Source organism: Anopheles funestus, chromosome 3RL (assembly GCF_943734845.2).
Source record: "Anopheles funestus chromosome 3RL, idAnoFuneDA-416_04, whole genome shotgun sequence".
Lineage (NCBI taxonomy): Eukaryota > Metazoa > Arthropoda > Insecta > Diptera > Culicidae > Anopheles > Anopheles funestus.
The window spans coordinates 55,056,918-55,077,190 of NC_064599.1; the positions used below are offsets into that span (position 1 = coordinate 55,056,918).

General features: G+C 39.3%; 1 protein-coding gene across 5 annotated transcripts; it reads right to left on the reverse strand.

The window, feature by feature from the left end:
- Window positions 1–371: 371 nt before the first annotated feature.
- On the reverse strand, window positions 372–19,874 carry LOC125767985 (dehydrogenase/reductase SDR family member on chromosome X). Of its 5 annotated transcripts, none has more exons than XM_049435055.1 (6): window positions 19,747–19,874; window positions 16,035–16,370; window positions 1,550–1,657; window positions 1,279–1,461; window positions 1,000–1,207; window positions 372–912 (listed from the first exon to the last, which is right to left on the reverse strand). In XM_049435055.1, the coding sequence occupies exons 2-6, from the start codon at window positions 16,213–16,215 to the stop codon at window positions 516–518; spliced, it is 1,077 nt and encodes a 358-aa protein (XP_049291012.1). In that variant the 5' UTR covers window positions 16,216–16,370; window positions 19,747–19,874; the 3' UTR covers window positions 372–515. The 5 variants fall into 5 exon arrangements, with proteins under 5 accessions (XP_049291012.1, XP_049291013.1, XP_049291011.1 ...); XM_049435056.1 differs by having other exon boundaries at window positions 19,734–19,870; XM_049435054.1 differs by having other exon boundaries at window positions 19,704–19,870.
- Between the last annotated feature and the right edge of the window lie 399 nt (window positions 19,875–20,273).

Sequence of the window (20,273 nt, forward strand, 5' to 3'; positions counted from 1 at the left end):
CCAGGTAAGCCCCTCAAGGGTCCCATCACTTTAAAGAAGGGAGTTCCCATTTAGAAAAATACATTTGCTTGGGGGTATTATGTATTTTTCTAAAACCGCTTTAATGCTAAATGCTCAATATTGGTATTTCCTTTGAAGGGTGTTTTTCTGACACCCACAGTCCTTATCCCATTTGGCAATCAAGGGGAAAAGGATTCCCATTAAATAGTCTTTTATCTTTACACCTTTACAAAACCTCTAATTGGATAATTACTTCATCCTTCCTCTAGCAACTTTCCTTCACATCTATGCAAAAGTTTGTCATCATGCGCTTCGGATCACAATCGGATATAACATCTGCCGAAGAATAATCGCTGCATTACAGCTACATCTTCTAGTTAAAGTTTTCATTTGTAGAAAAGAAATAAACAATCATCCCATTTAGCAGTATTGTGATGGTGTAGTAAGTGCTATGCAATGAGCGAGAGAGGAAAAATGGAGGGAATGTGTCAACAATCGCACAATGGTGAGTTAAGTTAGTTACGCTTGTAGAAGAAATCTTCGATACGCAGCGTATCACAGGTGAAGTTGAACAATTTTTCACACTGGACAGAATTGTTCCAATAGCGGTGACTGCTCGCTTCGCGACAGTTGCTCAAATAGCATCCACCGCGTGTTTCCAGCTTCGGTGAGATGGCCGCATGGACGACGGTACGTGAACCTTCCTCCGGATTCTTGAACAGCAGTGCCCGTACCCACGGGATATAGTTCGTACTGGAATGCTCGAAGAGATCCGTATTAACGACACCGGGATGCAGCGAGTTGGACAGGATCGGCATTCCTTCCTCTTCGAAAATTAAGTTGATGTACTTTGCGAACAGGACCTGGGCCAGCTTGCTCTGATTGTACGCATCCGCCGGGTAGTAGTTTTTGCTGCCGAAGGATGAAATGAAATGCAATTAGTACGTTTAAGCCAGACAAATCATACACTGGATTGGATTGCTGGTAGAAAACACCTACACTTTGTTAATGTCCTTGTAATCGATTTCACCAATTTTGTGCACACAGGACGATACATTCACAACGCGCGCTTTACATTCAGCGGTACCGGCTGCCTTCAGCTGTGGCAGTAGCAAATGTGTCAGCAGGAAATGGCCGTAATAGTTGATGGCCATGTGCGATTCGTAACCTTCGCCAGTCAGCTTGAACGGTACGCTCATAACACCGGCTGTAAAGACAAAGCACATGCAAAAGGGTTAATGGTTCCGTTTTGAGGTTTCTACCACAACCCAAACCCACCATTGTTGATGAGGAGATGTATTTTCTCAAACTTGGTCCTAATCTTGCCGGCAAACTCCCGCACCGACTTCATGTTTCCGATGTCAAGCTGTTCGTAGTGTAGCTTACAGCTGGCGACCGGGATCTTCGCATGTTCCAGATAGGCTTCCACCGCCTTACGGGAATCGATCGGATTGCGAACACCTGGGCAAGATTAGAAGCAAACAAAAGCAAACAAACAGTTTAGAACACGCGCACAACTTTGTCAGGATCAGTTTGCATGATGCCATACCAAGAATGACTTCGATTTCACACTCCACCAGCTTCTTGACGATGCGAAGTCCGATCCCACGATTACCACCGGTGATGAGCGCAATCTTGCCCGGCTGCTTATAAAGTTCTGCGAAATGAAACGAAGAAAATACACAAGTGTGATGAGATTTAGCTTTTAAACGACAGCAACAAATATGTCTTTGATACGGAGCAGTACACTGCTCGAATGTTTTATCACACATTCCACTATGAGTACGAAAGAAGATGCTTGGATTTATATCATTCCCGAGAATGTCTTTATCTGTCGGGGGGGTTACCGGTATTGTGTGTGTTTTTTTAATTCTTTATTTGCCCGTCAAGGTAAGGATAGGAAGGACATATATAGATAGCAACAGCTGCTGGCACTGATTAAAAATAGCAACGCCTTCACTGCCACCTTCCACCTTGTTCGACAGCGTCACGAGCATACGATGGCAAAACGGGATGATACGCAACCACAAAACAAGAACCAGATGGTGCTAAAACTGATGTCACCGACGCTATCTACCATTTTATAATTGAATCCAAATAAATGCTTCCAAAAATTCGAACACCCGCTCGAATCGGCTGGCAATTGGAGTGATGGTTTTTCGTGTCGTTTTTTCTTGGGGAGTTTTTTTTTTTGTTTCTTCTGTCGTTTGTTATCATCCACCAATGCTTTATCGTGCGAGCATCCTGAAAGCGCTACCCCAATCGATACGAAGCGAGGAAAATTAAAATTTTAATTCCATAATACACAAAGAGGGAGTTCGAGGGAGAGAGAGAGAGAGTGTGTGCGCACACGTGGCATCGGGTGAAAGTAGAACCACGTGCAAATGAAAGGCGATGGAACCAGGCGACAGATTTGCACCGAACAGTTTTTTTTTGTTTTTGGTCGAGAAAATGGTAATTGAACCAAATAATCGAAAGCAGAAATGCCAGTATGGCCAATGGTAGTGGTGAAGGGTAGCCATCATGTTAAAAAATTAAAGGTGTTGGGGTTTTATCGCTTTGAAAATGCATTGCGAAAAAATGAAGGGAGGGATGCGCCTGAGCTGGTGAATTGCAATGGTCACTTTTGGGATGATTTTACGGAACGAAATAAAATACCACATGCGTGACGGAAGAGTTCTTTTTTTCTATATGTGCGATGGAAAACCTATGGACGGGAAACCTTTCGAATCTAAAATGAAATGTCCATTCATTCATTCGATAAATAATCTGCTGATGGTTTAAAGTGTTAATTTTTTCTCTCCTCTTTTTCTCCTATGAGTTTTTGCCTTCAACATCATGAAAAAAATAGCACCACAGTGTCAATTTCGCTTCATTCATCGTTGATGTGTGCGTGCGGTGAAAATAAGTTCCTATTTGAAGGCTCGTTGTGATCGCCGTGCAATGAGTGAAAAACAGGAAAATATTGCATTATTTGAAACTTAATATTCCTTTCTTTTTTGTTGTTTCTGCTGCTGCTGCATAACAATACAAGCGAAGCAGAAAGAAGCGAATGGCATTAAGAAACGAAAACAACGATAATTTTTTTTCGGATGAAAATATACCACTTTACCGTTTGGGAAATGGCGGCTCTTTATTAACTTTATCGCCTCACGAAGGTGTGATTATTTTCACCGCGTTGCAGGTGTTCATTCTATTTTCTTTTTGGTGTCTGCTAGAGATGAAACCGTGAGGAGGTAGAAGAATGGAGTGAAAAATAATATTGTCCGAACTATACTTTTCCCAGTGCGTATAATGCTCTTAAAATATTCTCTTTAATGTTGTGCATTGTAAAACCTTTTTACTTGTTTTGTATTGCAGGAGGTTGAATTTCCAATTTTTATTATATTTTTTCGCAATGGTTATGGATTTTAAAATAAACACTTTTATTTTATTTCTAACGATCATGTAGACATATTTCCAACAGATGCATATCGAAGTTTAAAAGCTAATATTAAAGATAATGTTTGGGACCAATACAAGGGAAAGAGTTCTATGAAGATGAATAACAGCACAAGAATTTACAAAAGCTAAGCTTGAAGTTATCTTAATATTCTTTATTTGTTTTTAAATTGATCAAATTGTCAGATAAACGATCGTGACTACTGTATTAACCCGCGTATAAAACCTTTCTGTCGAAGCGGGTAACACTAAGCTACAGAAGACACAGTTTCGCCCCGTTGCAGGTTTTACCCATTCGAGTTCTCACAATTATTTTTTTTTTAGGTTAGAACGGCCTGGCCGTATCAAGACTTATTTTACCACGTAGCAGGATATTCAGTCCATGCTACGGGGGGACGGTCCGGATAGGATTTGAACCCGGTCCTGCCGTGTGGACGGGCGCCGTTTATCAAATGCACCACCGGGGGGCCGCCCCAAAACAACAATTATTATTTATGGAATAATTTTTTTAGGAAAAGCTTGTTTTTTCAAAATATGATGCTTTTTCATGATCGAAAACAAATAAAACACGTTATAATATTGAACAGCAGTGCACAAAATAAGTAATTGCAGAAACGGATATCCCTAGAAGATCAGACATGGCAGGCCTAAGTTGATAAATATGTAATATTAAAAATAGAAAATTAGGAGTATTATAACTTTCAAAATAATAATATATGATATACAGAATACTAAAGAACAATGTAAAAAAGTGTAATAAGCACACTACAGCTACTAAATATTAATACTTCCCATGATGTGCCTATTCTCTCTCTTTCTCTTTCTTGTTGGCTTTAACGACCTCTAAGGTCACGTTGGCCATTTCTGGCTTACTAGATTTGTTTTACCACATAGACGGATAGTCAGTCCTTGCTACGTGTGATGGGATTTGATACCCGGTCCTGTCGTGTGGAACTGGCGCCGTTAACACATCGGGCAGCGGCGAATATTTATTTTGGCCAAATATTTTTTTAGCGTTTGGTCGATTATACCGACCCTTGCGACCTAATGTAAAGCCACTTTACCAAAGAAGTGTCCACCATACCAAGGAGGTGCCCATATTGACATCAGTTCTCCGTCTGAAGCTCTGTTGATTCCTCTAGTCGCTTAACACGATCGGATGGCCGAAACCAGGTCTCCAAACGATGGATTCCCCAATATCCGAGGTGCCAGAATCTTTAAAAAGTTTCCGCGATCATATCCGGCTGACATGAAGTGTGCCACGAGCAGACGCGGATGTTCCTAAAAGCAGACTAAACGGCCGCGTGGAGCCCCCGTCTTGAAGAGGCCTCGAGCTCAAGCACCAAACGAATCGGTTCTGGCCAGGGGTGGATTAAGCGATACGTTAATATATTTGAGTTCCCCTTCCCTCGTCCCATCTTCCAGCCTCCCACCAGTCATTGTCAGTGTATTTTTGGCGGCCGTAAAGGGGGGCCTTCAAAACTGACTCTCCTGTCGGTCAACACATTTGAAATCAGTTCACTGCTCGGTGTCTTCTCGCGATCAGTCATAGTGGACCAACGCAAAATAAACCACCGCCTGATTTAAGTTTTTCGACAGTGTGATCATCTTTAGTTTTGAGATCCCAACTACCATTCCTCGTAGGGCCTCCGAGAAGCTTGATCCGCCACAGGCCACATTGGGCGCTTTTGATGTTGACCCGGATGGAGCATGCGAGTTGAAAAAAAAAAAACGTTTCTGGTTTGATGCATTTTATATTTTCAAATCGTGCTACTATTGTATATGTATATACTAAATTGTAAGCTATTTATATTTTGAAAAAAGAAAAATGGATCTATTAATCACTTAAAGTAGTAATTCAAGCGACTAAAAATTTTAGCTAATTCTTTTACAAAAATGTATGTAGTGCAATTTTTGTAGCACTACCAAAATTAGTCATTATTAAAATCTTTAAATAAAAAAAAATTATATAAATTTTTAAAAAAGGGAAAATTTCAAAATGATTGCACCGTACTATATCACACTGGCATTAGATCGATTGAATATCATCAATCAAGCCCTATCACTAATCACTCACGTATGTGTAGCACAAAAAAAAAAAGATTGGCAAAAGCAGCATACAACCACAATTAAATAGCAAATCCCGCCCGATGAAGTATCTATGCAGCTAAAATTGCTTTTGCCTTTGAAAGCTAAATTTCGCGTAATCATTGGACGGCTTTGAAGTTTGAACGTAAAAAAAAAACAAACCAAAAAAACTGGTTGCATACGAATTAAAACGATGGCAAAGAATTCCCAATCACTTCTCGATTAAGATTAGCCGCTTCCGAAATGGGAAAATCCCTGTGCATCGGCTGTACCGCATTAGCAGCCTACGGTTGGATGAAAAGTAATATCCTTGCCGTTGACGCCTGGATGATGCTGGGTTGCAATTTCCGGCACTGCACCTAACGGCTATGCTAGTGCAAAAAATAAATATCCAGATAAGCCCGAATGTAGACATACCATGGTGGATATAAAAAAAAACACATGCACACATACCAAAGTATTTAAAAGAGGCAAATTGTGTCCATCCATTTATGACCAACGACCAACGAGTCGGAAGCCAACGCTGGCAGTGCTTTAATTTGCTTTAGAAAGTGCTGCCTCCGCAGCACAGATACATATAATTTCTGCTATCGGAGAGCCTGCCCCGGACAGGAAAATCCGGACGACCGTGGAAATTGCCATGGGATTGTGGTATTGTGTGTGGAGCGGAGGATCATTTCATTGGTTTCCGGTTCCGCTGTGGAAAGCGAAAGAGGGTTCGGTTCCGTTCCGTTTCTTGCTACTTTTTTTCTCCCTTCGATACTGGTTGGTGCTGTACAGTTGTTCCCGGTCGCTCGTTATGTGCCCTGGAGCTGTCGCGTTTGGAATTGGCTCGACATTCCTGTACGCCCGTGTGCAGGTGTGTGGGTGTGAGCGTTGTGACCTCGTCTCTTAATGAACCCGTGCATCCTGTTCTCCTTCTCTCTTGGGCAGGTTGAACAATTCGCCAACATGTACACACGCTGAATGACATGAAGGCAAAAGTCAGTTCCATATTCTGGCTTCAAATTGAACGCAACATAAAAACACACAGGCACACACACATATTCCGTAAACCACGGGAGAAAATTGCACAATTAATTTTGCATTTAACAGGACACACACACCCAAACGTGCGCTTGTACAGGAAAAGCTCATGCTCGGCGTCCGCCAAATGATTGTTTAATCATCGGAATTCATGTCTCACACTGAAACGGAAACTCGCCAATCGGAAAAAGGGATCGTGTTTCGAATGTCACCCCCCGTAGGGAACGGAACTGATTTACACTGAGGTTTTTGGTCATTATTTCGGAACTGACGGGGGGATTTTTTTGCTCTCTCTCTTTCTCTTGATTTTTGCCTTTATCCATGGCAACATGTGCACAATCCAGGAAGGGTGTGAGACACGACCTACGATTCGGAATAGAGATGAAAAATTGATTCAATCAATTATGAGCGAGGTATCGTAAGTACCTGGTTGTGCGAGGGAAAAAAAGATTCTCGGTAATCGAAAAAAAAAATTTTAATCGTTTCCAACACTGATGAGCAGAAAACCAGTGTAGGAGAAATCAATTCTATTAAAATAAAGCAAAAGAAAAAAAAATCTCATCAAGAACCATCCGAACGATCTTTCATTTGCATTTGCGCGATCCGATAAATGACTGTGTACCGAAGGTTTTTACAATGAAGGCATTCCGTAAAATGCAGCTAAAATGTACAAACATTCCAACAAACGGTAAGGGTTTTTGCATCGCACAATAAACTTAACTGACTCCGAAGAAGCACTCCGGCAACAGTAAGCAAAACAAAATGACGATGAGTCTTTCGATTAGAGGATGCAAATGCAGTAGCTGTGCACATCGTCGAACCTTTTTGGCGAAGGAATGAGGTGGAATTACAAAATAAACTCGCGAGCTGCGCGACGGAAACGACCCAAGAACTAAACAAATCGTGCATTCCAATGAATTTACTCTCCACCGCTATCGAATAATTAAATCTACTCCAGGTGCATCCCTTTGTATGTTTAGCTTTTCAAACGTTTTTCTTTAGCTCCGCAAATGGGAAAGAAAAAGGGAGTAGTTTTATTTTTTATTGTCCTGTTTGTGTAATTAAAGAAAAAACTGGAATTAAAAAATATACAATTCTTGCTGTTCGATTTGTATTCGATTGCACAGGGTGTAAGTTAAATCTTAGCCAAGCAATCACAAACAAAACAAAGCTTTGTTATTGGAAATAAATGTGCATTGTGTGTTATATCTAAATTCTTTTAACATTCAATCTACATCGATTAAATGTGTTTGTTTAAATGTAAGTCAAATTTAAGAAGAAGAATTTTAATAAGCTTTTAAGTACAGATTTAATTTATTATTACTTAAATTTATTATGATTTTTTTTAATTATTATTGTTAATTATTAAAATAAAAATATTATTTTATCGTTTTTTTTTTTTTTTTTTTTTTTTTTTTTGTTCGGTTATAACGGCCTGGCCGTATCAAGACTTAATTTACCACGTAGCAGGATAGTCAGTCCATGCTACGGGGGGACGGTCCGGATGGGATTTGAACCCGGTCCCTGCCGTGTGGACGGGCGCCGTTTTTCATATGCACCACCGGGCCGCCCCAAAATATGTATATTGGCTTATATTGGCTTATCGGCTTTACCCTATTAAACATTATTGGCTTATATATATTATATATTGGCTTATCGGTTGTTGTGGTTTAAAATTTACTCACAACAGATTTTAAAATTGAGCTTTGAGGAGTTATGTTGTTAAAAATGATAAAATACATAATTGAAACGTTAAATTTATGTTGCAAAAGTATGAATAAATTATTTACTTTCAAGCACAGAAAGCGAATATTTCAAGTCAACAATTGTATAAAGCCTTAAACTTTTTTTTATTCGTAAGGAACGGCCTGCCTTACACTTGTTACGAATGAATGTAAATTAGAAACAAGTTTCAGATGTTAAAAAAATAAAACTTTTTTATTCGTGTCACCTCAAAAATGAGTGAAAATCACAAATACTTCCATTATTGGATTTGAAATGTGTTTCTGAGAAGGTAAAACAATAATCGAAAAATATATTTCAGTCTCTGTTTCTCTTTCTCTCTCTCTCTCTCTCTCTCTCTCTCTCTCTCTCTCTCTCTCTATGTCTCTCTTCTTGGCTTAACGACCTGTAAGTTTACGCCGGCCTTATTAGACTTCTTTTTACCACGCAGTCGGATGCTCAGTATTTGCTACTGGGAGACGGTCCGGGTGGGATTTGAAACGCGGTCCTGTCGTGTGAAAGCGACACCGTTTATCACATACCAGCGGGGCGCCCTTCCTTGAGTGAAATATTTCCCCTTGAGTGTAATAACGTTATTTACAACATCAAAATGTTATATTTTTTAAGGGATAATCTTAATGATATTTGAGTTACTCAATATATAATTTTTGTTGAATATTTGAGCTTTGCAATTTTGTTGGGCGGGAATTTTTTTCTTATAAAAAAACCCGCTACATGACAAGAAAAAAAGCAAATATGGTAACCCTATGGTCATCGATGTTCAACTTTAGATATTGCTGTACTTTTCGGTAATGTCTGGGCGTTGAACTAGGCTACTGTTTGACTATCTGACCTTTCTTCAGATAGGTGAATATAAGATAAATATCAAATTGACTGTTTCAAGCCGACAAGAAATATCACAACATGTAAAATTGCTGCATCTCGGCCTGATTACTGCCATGTTAACATAAATCCGAAAATTGTTGCCTGACTCTTTTCGCAGTGGCTGTTACAAATTAACTGCATATTTGAGGATTTCTGGATTATAAATATTTATTTTGAGAAAAAAATGAATTTGGATAATTTAACATACACGTATTGGTATGGAAACGAGTTGACTTTTTGAGCTATACTCAAAAATATAATACTCAGTATATTTATCTTAAATTTTTAAAAAGGATGTATAGAAAAAACAATAATATCGAATTTATGAAATGCATTCTTTCGTCACTTCCTTCTAAAAATACAATCAACTATCAAAGAGCTTTCTTTGCGCCATCGAATAAACTGTGATGATTTGCCATTCAAGTGATGCAACGTTCAACTCCCTGAACACAAACTAGAATTTCCGGTGCAAGTGAAACAGGAAAAAAACTGTTAAACGTCCAATTCAAATGTTTCCACCTTTTGGATGAAAGAGAAATTTGCCCGCAAAAGTTGAACACATTCAAATACACACACAGCGGGTGGATTCTGTCCGCTCTTTGCTGCCAATTGAAGTGGTGAGATGGTTTTTTGACCGCTTGACTGCACAGCCTCACCGGTCTTCGGAAACCGGAGCGCTTTTCCGTCGAAAAACCACCGATGCTAAAACATTCCACAAATTGCATTTCGACGATATGCACACGCCGCTAGATATAGAATTGGCAGCAAATCGAACCCAACAAACCTGCCTTTTCCTCCTCAAACCCCAAAAAACCTGGTTGTGCTTTTTCGGTTGAATCTTGGCCTGTACGTACGTGGACTGGTAAGGCCCCACATGTGTCTGTGTGTGTGTGCCCTACCCACGGGATGGTGGAAATTTCCACCCAATCGCACCGGAACGCATCGTTCGATGGACTTAACCTCATTTGCAAAACCCAATTTAGCATAACCGTGTCGATTGCGTCGCCGATAAGGGTACGCTTTGCTTCTGCACGCTTCGCAATTGGGTGGATGGCCCGGGAAAATGATAAATCACGCTCTTTTACCACCCTTGACGGGTACGGGTTTTGTTGGTTGCGCCGGTCATAATTCAGAGCCCAACTGTGCAAGATTTTCTGGTTTCGCTGGCACACGGAATGGGGGGAATATGGGTGTGGGTGTGTATATTGAAAAGGAAGCGCCATACCTACCCATGCACCTTTGCCGGTGCGCCAGCTAGGGCGGAAAATTGTTTCCCCTTAGTGTTTATCGAGGCTATCGTCACCCAATAATGGCCCAATAAGGACTGCATTTTCACCCCTATCTGAAGATTTCGGACCCCGGGATCAGATTTGCGGTTACAGAGGAACGTTACGGCTATAATTGGGATGTGTTTGTGCGGAGGATGATAGTGGGAACCATCCTGGGTAAATTGTTTGACCAATAGCAGCTGCTGATAAACGCTACCGAGTTTGCAATTGCCTGCGGGTATACTTGATTATACTGCAGATATGAAATATAGACGAATTGAATCCATCGGTTCTTATGGCGTAGTTTTCGTTGAGTGAAAAATAAGCACAACTTAAAAAAGGTACATTATTAGGCCACGTTGATTTCTGAAGATGAAATTAAGTTCTTCGGAACAGGTAATTCAAAAACATCGATTGGTAAACTTCAATACAATATTAGGTATCAACTGCCAATACTGAATCGTGCAAATCCAATGTCCAATAATTTCCAATAATCTGAAAAATAATTACAGAAGACTTTACCTCGTTTTTTGCGAGAGCAAACAACACTTTTCACCAGGAAATAAATATTTAGAACATAGGAATTACACGAATCATTCTACTCCAGGATCATAGCCTAAATTTGTACATCCAATCTCATACATCCTGGAACTTTACGATATATTCGCTAATCATGTGACTTCAATGGAAAATATTTAGTTATTTTCCTCCTTCCTTCTGTTAGATGGTACAAATTAAACCAGACTGACCAGTCATGCCGATCGACGTTTGAAAAATTAGTTTAATATAGCATAATGAGTTGGGCTTGCAAAGCACACTTTATTCGCTGATGCTTGGAACAGAAGAGGGCGACATGCATCTACTACATACACGCATTTTCATACACTACGCAGCGGGTTTACATCGTGTGGTAGTGTACTGGATGTTTAGACATAACTATGGATATATATAGATATCTACATTCTACCTACATTCTTTAGTTAAAACACACTTTTAACAAAATTTCTACTAGTTCGTTTACTACTATTTAGTTCTACTACTAGTGAATTTTACTAGTTCGTTTCATTAAATTAATATTTATTGTCATTTACTTTCATTTGTTAGTGGTTTAATGTCTAAAATTATTTTTCGACTTTTTTCTATGAAATTTGACAAAAAAAATATTACTTTTGTTTTTCTATTTGAGGACCATATATGTTTAGTCGGTTCGTTATTTTCACCAAATTATCCACAAGCCTATGCTGCAGAGGATTTCTAAGCTAAACTAAGGAAGTTGAAGGTAATTCTGGAAGCTGTTCATATTTAATTAGAATGTGCCGAGTTGTTAATTTGGATGAAAATGAAGATGTTAATTTGTAATCCTTTGCACTTCCTGAAGCTTCTTTAATATGCAATGGATTCTCTTTAATGTTGTCTCGTATGACACAACGAAAAACAACACAACGAAAGGTTCACATTGAAACATTTTCAAATATTCCATATTGTTAATTGATAAAGATTAGTACAGTATCAGCTTACTTTTGAAAAAGGTTAAGAACGTGCGAAGAGTTCCAGAACTATCTAGTGTAGTTCAAATTGAACAGAATCCAGAAATGAAACTTTGCTCCATGAACCCGGAAACTCTGTATTTTTCTATCTGTTCCTCATCTATTTTCTATCTATTATACTAGTATCTAGTATCTATTATACTAGTATTTATTATACTTTTTCTCTACAACTGTCACATCCAATTGACCAGTTTGCTAAGTACAGCTCCCTTTAGTTCTTTAACGAAGAATCATAGGACATTCACAGGGTTTTTCGATTCCAATTGATAAAATCATAACTATTTCTTGATCCAAACCTTCATAGATCAGTTGAGAATTGAGATGAACCTCAGCACATTCTAGTTCAACTTGAACAGAATCACGAAAAAGTTTCAAGTTTGTAAGTAGGACTCGAAAACTCTTAAAGGAGCAGACAGAAAAGACAAAAAAAAGAAAAATATTTTCAAAAAATCTCTCAAATATTCAATTAGAAATTGTGTAATAGATTGGAGTATTTTTTCTCATTTTGTACATTGAACACTGTTTGTTATGTTCCTGAAGTTATTCAATGCTAGATGCATTTATTCTGTGGTGGTAGAAATACAATTTCTACAAGAACAGGTTAATGCATTGAATGTATTGCATTTGAGTTTGGTACACGATACGTACGTTGCGATTGACGTTTACGGCAATGTGGCCTTCGAACCCAATGGCTGTTTGCCACTCGTGTATATAGCGTATCTTCTACACTCATACATACAAAACACACACAACCCCCCAAACACCCATTCAAGATGGAGTTAAGGGCTTTGGTTGGCCATTGGTAATGGATGGATTGTTTGTGCATCTTCGAAGGCAAACACACCGGCCAATACTTATTGACCGACAGCAAACAAGAATGCTCTCAACAGCGCACTTCTTCACCTGGCATCGTTCACCTTTTCCACGGACCCGGTTTTACCTTCGGCCATTGCATTCGACAAACAAAGTGAGTGTTGTGTGGGGTGTCGCATCGTCTGCATCTCGGATCGACGCTGATTAGGTCTGCTGGTTGGCTTTTTGCAAATACACATCTTTCCCCCATTCAACCGAATGCATTATGCACCCACGTGCGGGAAGAATTTACCGAGTTCATCAATGCCGGATGCGTCCGATTGAGATCGTTCGATTTGAAGGTGAAAATCGTGCATCGTGCAAATCGTGTCCTAAAGTGCGCACTCCACTCGCAATGCAATGCTTTAAATGTATCGGCTAAAAGGTTACGGGGAAATGCACTAAAAGCTTTCAATGCACTCATGTCCCGCACGGCGAAAGTGATTGGGTAAAATCAGTTCCCCGATTGTGCTGCCTCCATACACAGCTTTAGCTGTGAACAGCAGCTAATTAAAAAGCTATTAACACTAGCCGTTCCTACCACGGTAGCGTATGTCAACGGTTCGTGATGGGAAACTTAATCCGTACCACCAACTGCAGCTACAAAATGACGATCGGACGCCTGATGCATTTGCCACGCACGTAACGCATGTAACTAAAACGTTCTCCTTTGTGACATTAGCACACTATCGGAAAATGCAATCGCAACCGGTAGTTAGCAACAATGCATTTTCCCCGTGGCCGTTTTCCAAACCAGCCCACATGCAACGGGCACGGGAGAGAGCGAGAGAGAGAAAGAGAGTGAGATCATTATAGAGACCGATTGTTGTCCGATCCGGCACACGCGGGACACGGTTTAGTACGGTGATAATTTATGGTGATTGTGAATCTTCGCTGGGGTTTACAATTGTTCATCAAATTATCTTCTCACTCGGTGTACTGTACTGCGTGTGTGTGTGTATGCTACTATCTATCCGTTGATACGCTGGAAAACGCGACGATAGATTCGATTGAATTCTCAGCTTTACAAATTGAAACCACTTGACAATTTGACCACAAAAACCTATGAAACTATGAAACGTTTTCCATATGGTTAGTTAGCGTTTTCACAGTAATTTGAAGTAGAGTGTATAAGAAAATGCGATTTCGATATTTCATTTAGTGTGTGGGAAAACAGATTTTGAATTTCAAGCGTAGAGGCTGATGAGTAAGTGTCTGATATTAAAATGCATTTTAGATTAAATATTAACATTAACAAATATTAACAGTAACATTTTCATGGTTGGGCTTTTGGTTTAATTCTTTAAAAGTTGAGAAACAGTACTCCTTAACCTTTTTAGTACATTATGTTCGACTACATTATGTTCAACATATCTATATCGCGGCCCTACTATGGACCGACTGGTAATGTATTTATACCGCTGTTAAGGCGATTTTCTAAAGCAAACATTAGCAAATATTAAATAACTTTATTCGATTCAATTAAAAAATATTTAAGCCCATTTTTACTACTTATATGTCTAAATTTTGAACTATAAAACCGGTAATGTACAATATCTATACACATTGTGACGCATCGAGAAGCGTAGAATGAAATTGTCACGTAAAATCGCTTGAAATGGTAAACGTAAAGTGTTGAAATGAAAGGTTTGCTCTATAGAGTTTAGAGTTCGCCGCATGTGAGTGCTATTGGAAGGATCTAGCCTTTCTCCAGACATATCAGTATAAAACAGATCAAATACATCGAATAATTAAAAATGCTTTCCTTCAAGTTCGAATAAGTTCAAACAAAGCATTAAAAAACCTTTATATATCAACAAAAACTTAACTAAATCAATAATTAATAAATATTAAATTAATAAAATAAATAATTAAACCAAAAACAGCAGCGCAGAGAATTAGTGGACAGTTGGAGCAGAGAATTGATGCTTACAACAACAGCTTGAACGGCCTAATGTCGTCGGTTTGACAATAATATACATGATCCGTTTTTAATGTTATCTCTCAATGCTTCGAATATATTCTATTTGCTTTAAAAAACTGAAGCTTGAGATGCACAAATAATTAAAAAATGTCTTTACATTCCACTAGAGATTGCCGGCAATTTGGCCTGTTTGTGGTCAAACTGGAAACCTGTTTGTGTGGTTTCCAAACTTAGGTTTAGACGATATATTGCGAACTTTTAAATCCTGGATTTTTTGACAATTTGGTAAATCTCATAATTTCATAGTCAATGTTTAAAAAATGTCAATGGTAAAAAGATTAATGAGTATTGTCTTAAAGTGAGAGAAGTAAAAACCGGTATGAATATGAATTTCAAAAATGTAAATTAGCATCAGCAATGAAATAAATATCAATCTATCTTCCTATGTATATATACAAATACACTTTTAGAAAATCATGGATGGGGAATCATTCCACATATCTGGACACATGCATTATGACAGCAGATAACTATGTTCGAAGGTAATAAAACTTGTATATGTGAAAGAAATCATAAAACATTCAATGATTAACCACAAAATATTAATATGACAAGTTGCTCTAAAGACGTTGTAAAGACCAAATATAATCAGTTCACGTTCAATAATTCCAATATCAAAAGCACATGACAACGGAAACCAGTTTTATGCGCTTGAAATGGCCCATTATTGAGCAATAAAACAATAAATGATCAATAACGTACGATTACTTTTACACATTAATTAACAACTTTCAACCAATAAATAAACTGCAACAAGAATTACACGAACGAGAAGATTATTGCAGAGCGACACCATCATCAACTTTATGACCCTGACAAAAGGTCATAACATACGATCATCTAGTGCTTGGGGGAAAGAAAACAATAAGTTTTCTTCTGTTTAACCTCATTGCTGATCGTTGCAGGAGGTCATCGGTCCTTTCACTTTTCCAACCCCCAACGTCCAACCATTGCGAAATATGCGACGATGAAGCACATTTAATTTTAAATTCCCAAATGCTCATGCTGCAGCATGGACGCATACGATTGCCTAATACAGGTTTCCAACCTTCTGCGACTTCTGCGCATGGAAGTTTCGAGTATCGATCGATTGCCACACTGTCGGCCACCAACTCTTAGATACCAAACCCGTTTCTTCTGCAGTGTCTAGTATCTCGTACCCACCTTTAGCTGCATAGAACCTACAACAAATATTTCCCATCTCGGTGGCAACTAACTTACCGACTTTATTCCGTGGCCGCATGATGAAATCGTCCAGCAGGGCCTGGAAACCGCAGATCTGCATCCGCACCTCACACACGAACTGTGTCCAGTTCTTTGGCATTTCCTTCGATGATTTCATGAAGAAAAAGATGGCCAACAGTAGCCCAACGGGCAGACCGATCATCAACACGAGGCTCATCTTTGTGCTGTGCTGTGATTTATTTTAGTGGAACACTTTTTAACTACGGTTAACGTTTCACCGGTGATGATCGTAGCTGATTTTACACTACGTTAAGCTGGGCACAAACCAAAAAAAAAACCACAAAACTCGGTCACTTCCTACAACCACCAACGCTGGAAACAAAAAAGGGAACACTTCGTTTGGTTTCAAAAATTTCACGTTCCCGTTAGCTTGACCGCGATCGCGACTAGCGCACGATTGAATTCTTCTTTCACTTCTGACTTTCACTCCCTGCCGAAATATGGTTTGAATTTATCAGACACACAACCACACACACAATGGTACACTTCCACATTCGCTCACCACTTCCATTCGCCACCGGCAAGAACACGTGCAAAGAAATAGTTCACACGTTCCCACTTGGCTGCACTACGCAGAAGCATCTAAGGTGCTCCGTTGCGGTCGAAGTTTCAACGCCATATGATCGCGACATGGCGCGATCCACAACCGAACGCGGGAATGAAAAATCGCACATCGAGCTCCGAACCGTCGTGGTGGGGATGAATAAATTCGATTTTCGGACAGCATCAACGGCTCGGTTCGTTTGTAGTGTGTGTTTTTTTTGCTTCTTGTTTGCCCTCACGTCTACGGTGACTTCAACGTGACGCAAATGACGAACGTGATCGCGACAACGGAGACGGAAGACAATGGCGATGAAAGCAACAAAAAAAAATGGATGTCTCTTGCAACAAGGAATGGAAAATGAGCTTTGGACTTGGTGAGAATGATGAGAAGAGTTTTCTGTCTGACAAAATAGCAAACAGGAAGCAAACGAACATGAACTTAAAAGCACGCAATTTGGGCAGGGTCTTGAGGGTAGTAAATAAATAAATGTGCTACACTTGACGTCAGAGAGAGAGAATATTACCCTTTAGCAATGGAAGAAGTTTACAAAAACAAATTAATACAAACAATTGTAAATTGTACTTTAATTTAGAAAATTATACATTTCATTGGTGCAGAAAATCTTTTACCTAAAACCTTGAACTATGTCCCAATAAAAAAAGCTCTTCTCACAAAGCTTTGCATCATACTGAACACCCCGGGCTTCATCAGGTGCGAAACCGTGGTTGATTTTTTGCTTTACATGGCCAACGTCTTATTACTTCAGACACTTCACACGCGTTTGAAGATCAGCAGCGAAGAAGGCACTCACACCTTACGGAGCTCAAAGAAGCTGTAGATGAGATCGGTATGAAGTTCTGCTTGTACTCTGTATTAACGCAAAACGAAACATGGTTCACGCAACCTTCCCAGCGCTTGGAGCGCAATTGAACAATTATTGTCTGAGAGATTTTCAGGTGCACGCGTCCGCGTGAAGGTTAAAGTCATTAGCTGCGAGTTGCCGACATTCAATAGAGGTACACAGTTTCTTGCTGCTTCTTTTTTCACTTCCCCCAACCCTGTTTGGGCCAGTTTTCTTGCGGGCAAAAGTTTCAAACATTTGCCAATTCTTGTTGGGCTTCCAAAATTCGTTCCCTGGGGATTCACAAATATATCAATCAACTAGCTTGCTATCGTACGGAAATAAAAGACACAGCTATAAGTTAAACAATAAACAAAACACTTTCGAGCGCACTTTACTGTCTTTTCGTGTGTGTTACGACGTTTTTTTTCTTTCTTTTGTTTTCTATTTGTTGTATTTACCATAACCTGCTGCATACGCACCGTTGGAACCTGTTTTCAGTGCCAGATAAACAATACCAAGCTGGTGCGCTGATGTAACCGTGCTGGGTGACTGGTGACGGACCGTGATCTTCACACGCAATCCTCACAAAACGGTGGGTTAAGGCTTTTGGTTCGATTTTGTGAAAGCAGATAAGCCGTTAAAAGAGCCCCGATAAGAAACGGCTACGCTATGCAGGTAGATTTGAAATTCACAAAGCGGTCTTTGAGGTTGTAATCTTGCCGTCGTTACGCAATGTACATAAATTAGAGTTAACGTAAATTGTACATTGAAAACAAAGCAAAATTCCTAATTGTAACATATTTTGCAGCTTGTTACATTCCAGCGATACAAATCTGGCTTTAAGGAAGCGTTCAATAAACCATATCGATTAAATGTAATGCGAATGTTTTGATGAAATTAACCACTAACGAGGATTAAGCTTACGGGTTGTACATGGCTTTAAAGACATACAATTCGCGAACCTCATACTTTTCGGTGCGCCTTAGCATCATCATTACTGAGCAGAATATTGAGCAAATTGTTGGACATTTTCTGTTCACCTTTGACGTCAGCTACCGCTTGTACGAGGGATTCAATTAATTGGATTTACACCTTTAATCGACTACGTCCGTAATCATGTTCCTGCTACCATCGAATCGACTGTCCAGTACGATCGAATTGAATTGTGGGCCATTACGTTCGGCCTTGTGATAGCCACTGGGATGCATATTGTTTGTGGTAAATTTGTCCTTTATCCTTTCGCTATCTAAAATTACATTACAAAACCATTTAAATCATAGATTAAAAACTGTTTGGAGAAACCATGTCTCGTGAATCATTTCCCCCCATGTTGAAATATTGTAATGGTACAGTGGTGGTACTCGATTTACCGGTAGCTGCGGCCCCCGATTCGAAGAAACCGATGTAGGTGGACGGATTTTGGTTTACCTCCTACCTTCATAGATCTCACCGTAACAAACCAAAAACCAACCACACGCACACTAATGTATATCCAGCCGGAAAGCCAATTACAGTACCGAAATCACTTCTTAAAACGATCAACAGCACATGAAGATGGATGACGGTGATACATTACATTGGATTAAGTTTCTGTTTCTATACGTGGATTTGCTTAAATCGCTAAAACGCAACAAAACGTCAGGAAACTGGGGGGTGCGTCATGGTGCGGTCTTATCGCTTGTCAGTTGCGGCACTCACGGTGGTTAACTTTTAGCCGTGTGCCTACTTTGTTTTTGCTGTGCACTGACATCAAAATCTCATTCCATCGCTGGTGGTGTATGTTCATCGAACCAGACAACCGTTTTTATACCGGTGGGCTTCATTTCTATGGGTATAGGCAACGTGGTTTACGTATCTTGGATGATGAGATTGCATGGTGACGTTGCAACTTCTATGTTCCGTTTCGATAGCCATGGGATCTTGTTGAGAGTAACTTTGTTTCGTGCAGCATACCTTCGAAGAAACTAAACTTATTTGGGAACTGATGAAAATGAGCAATACGTTTAAAGAAATGCACGATGTTATCCCATAAACGATCAACGAAAACACATGACGACACAGGATTATTCACTTAAAAGTCGACTGCGAGTTTGCTTTTGCTATTGCACTAGCTGGCTGATAACAGTGCCGCCTGGTTACATGTGATTTTCTTCCCTTCGTTTACATCTCCACAAATAACTTTTTTAACACAACGCGTTCAAATTTCACTTGAACGGAAGATGCTTGCCTTTGCACCATTTTCATCAAATCATCGTACCGTGTAGAAATATATTCCACTTTTTCGAACCTTCTTTACGCACCTTTTACACTACATCGTTCAGGTTTAATTGCGCTTGTTTAATTCATCCGCAATCCGAAGCCGGGTGTTGAATAAAAGAACAAACACGCATAAAATCCAAACAAAAACAGCTGTTTTGGAATGAACGAAAAGAACACAAGCGAGAAATTTTTAACGAAACAAATGTCACATTCTTCACCACACGATTTTTAACGAAACAAATTGGTCAGAAATTGTGGGGAAGAAAGAAGAATGTTTTGCAAAAAAATATGTGCTTCCTAGTGAATTGTACATTATTTCATGAACTGAAATTATTGTAAATATCATGCAATTGATTTTGATCCTATTAAAATACCAACTATAAACATTCGATGATGTGAAAGTTGCGAAAAGTGTCTTAAATAATCCAACAGATGGCGCTGTCGAATAAAATACAGGGTTAGCTAGTGTAGATATCACACAAAATGAATTTTGAATGAATAAACAGTTAATCTATAATATATTAAATGTTTCGATCATTCAATGATGAATATTTCTAAACATTTTTGA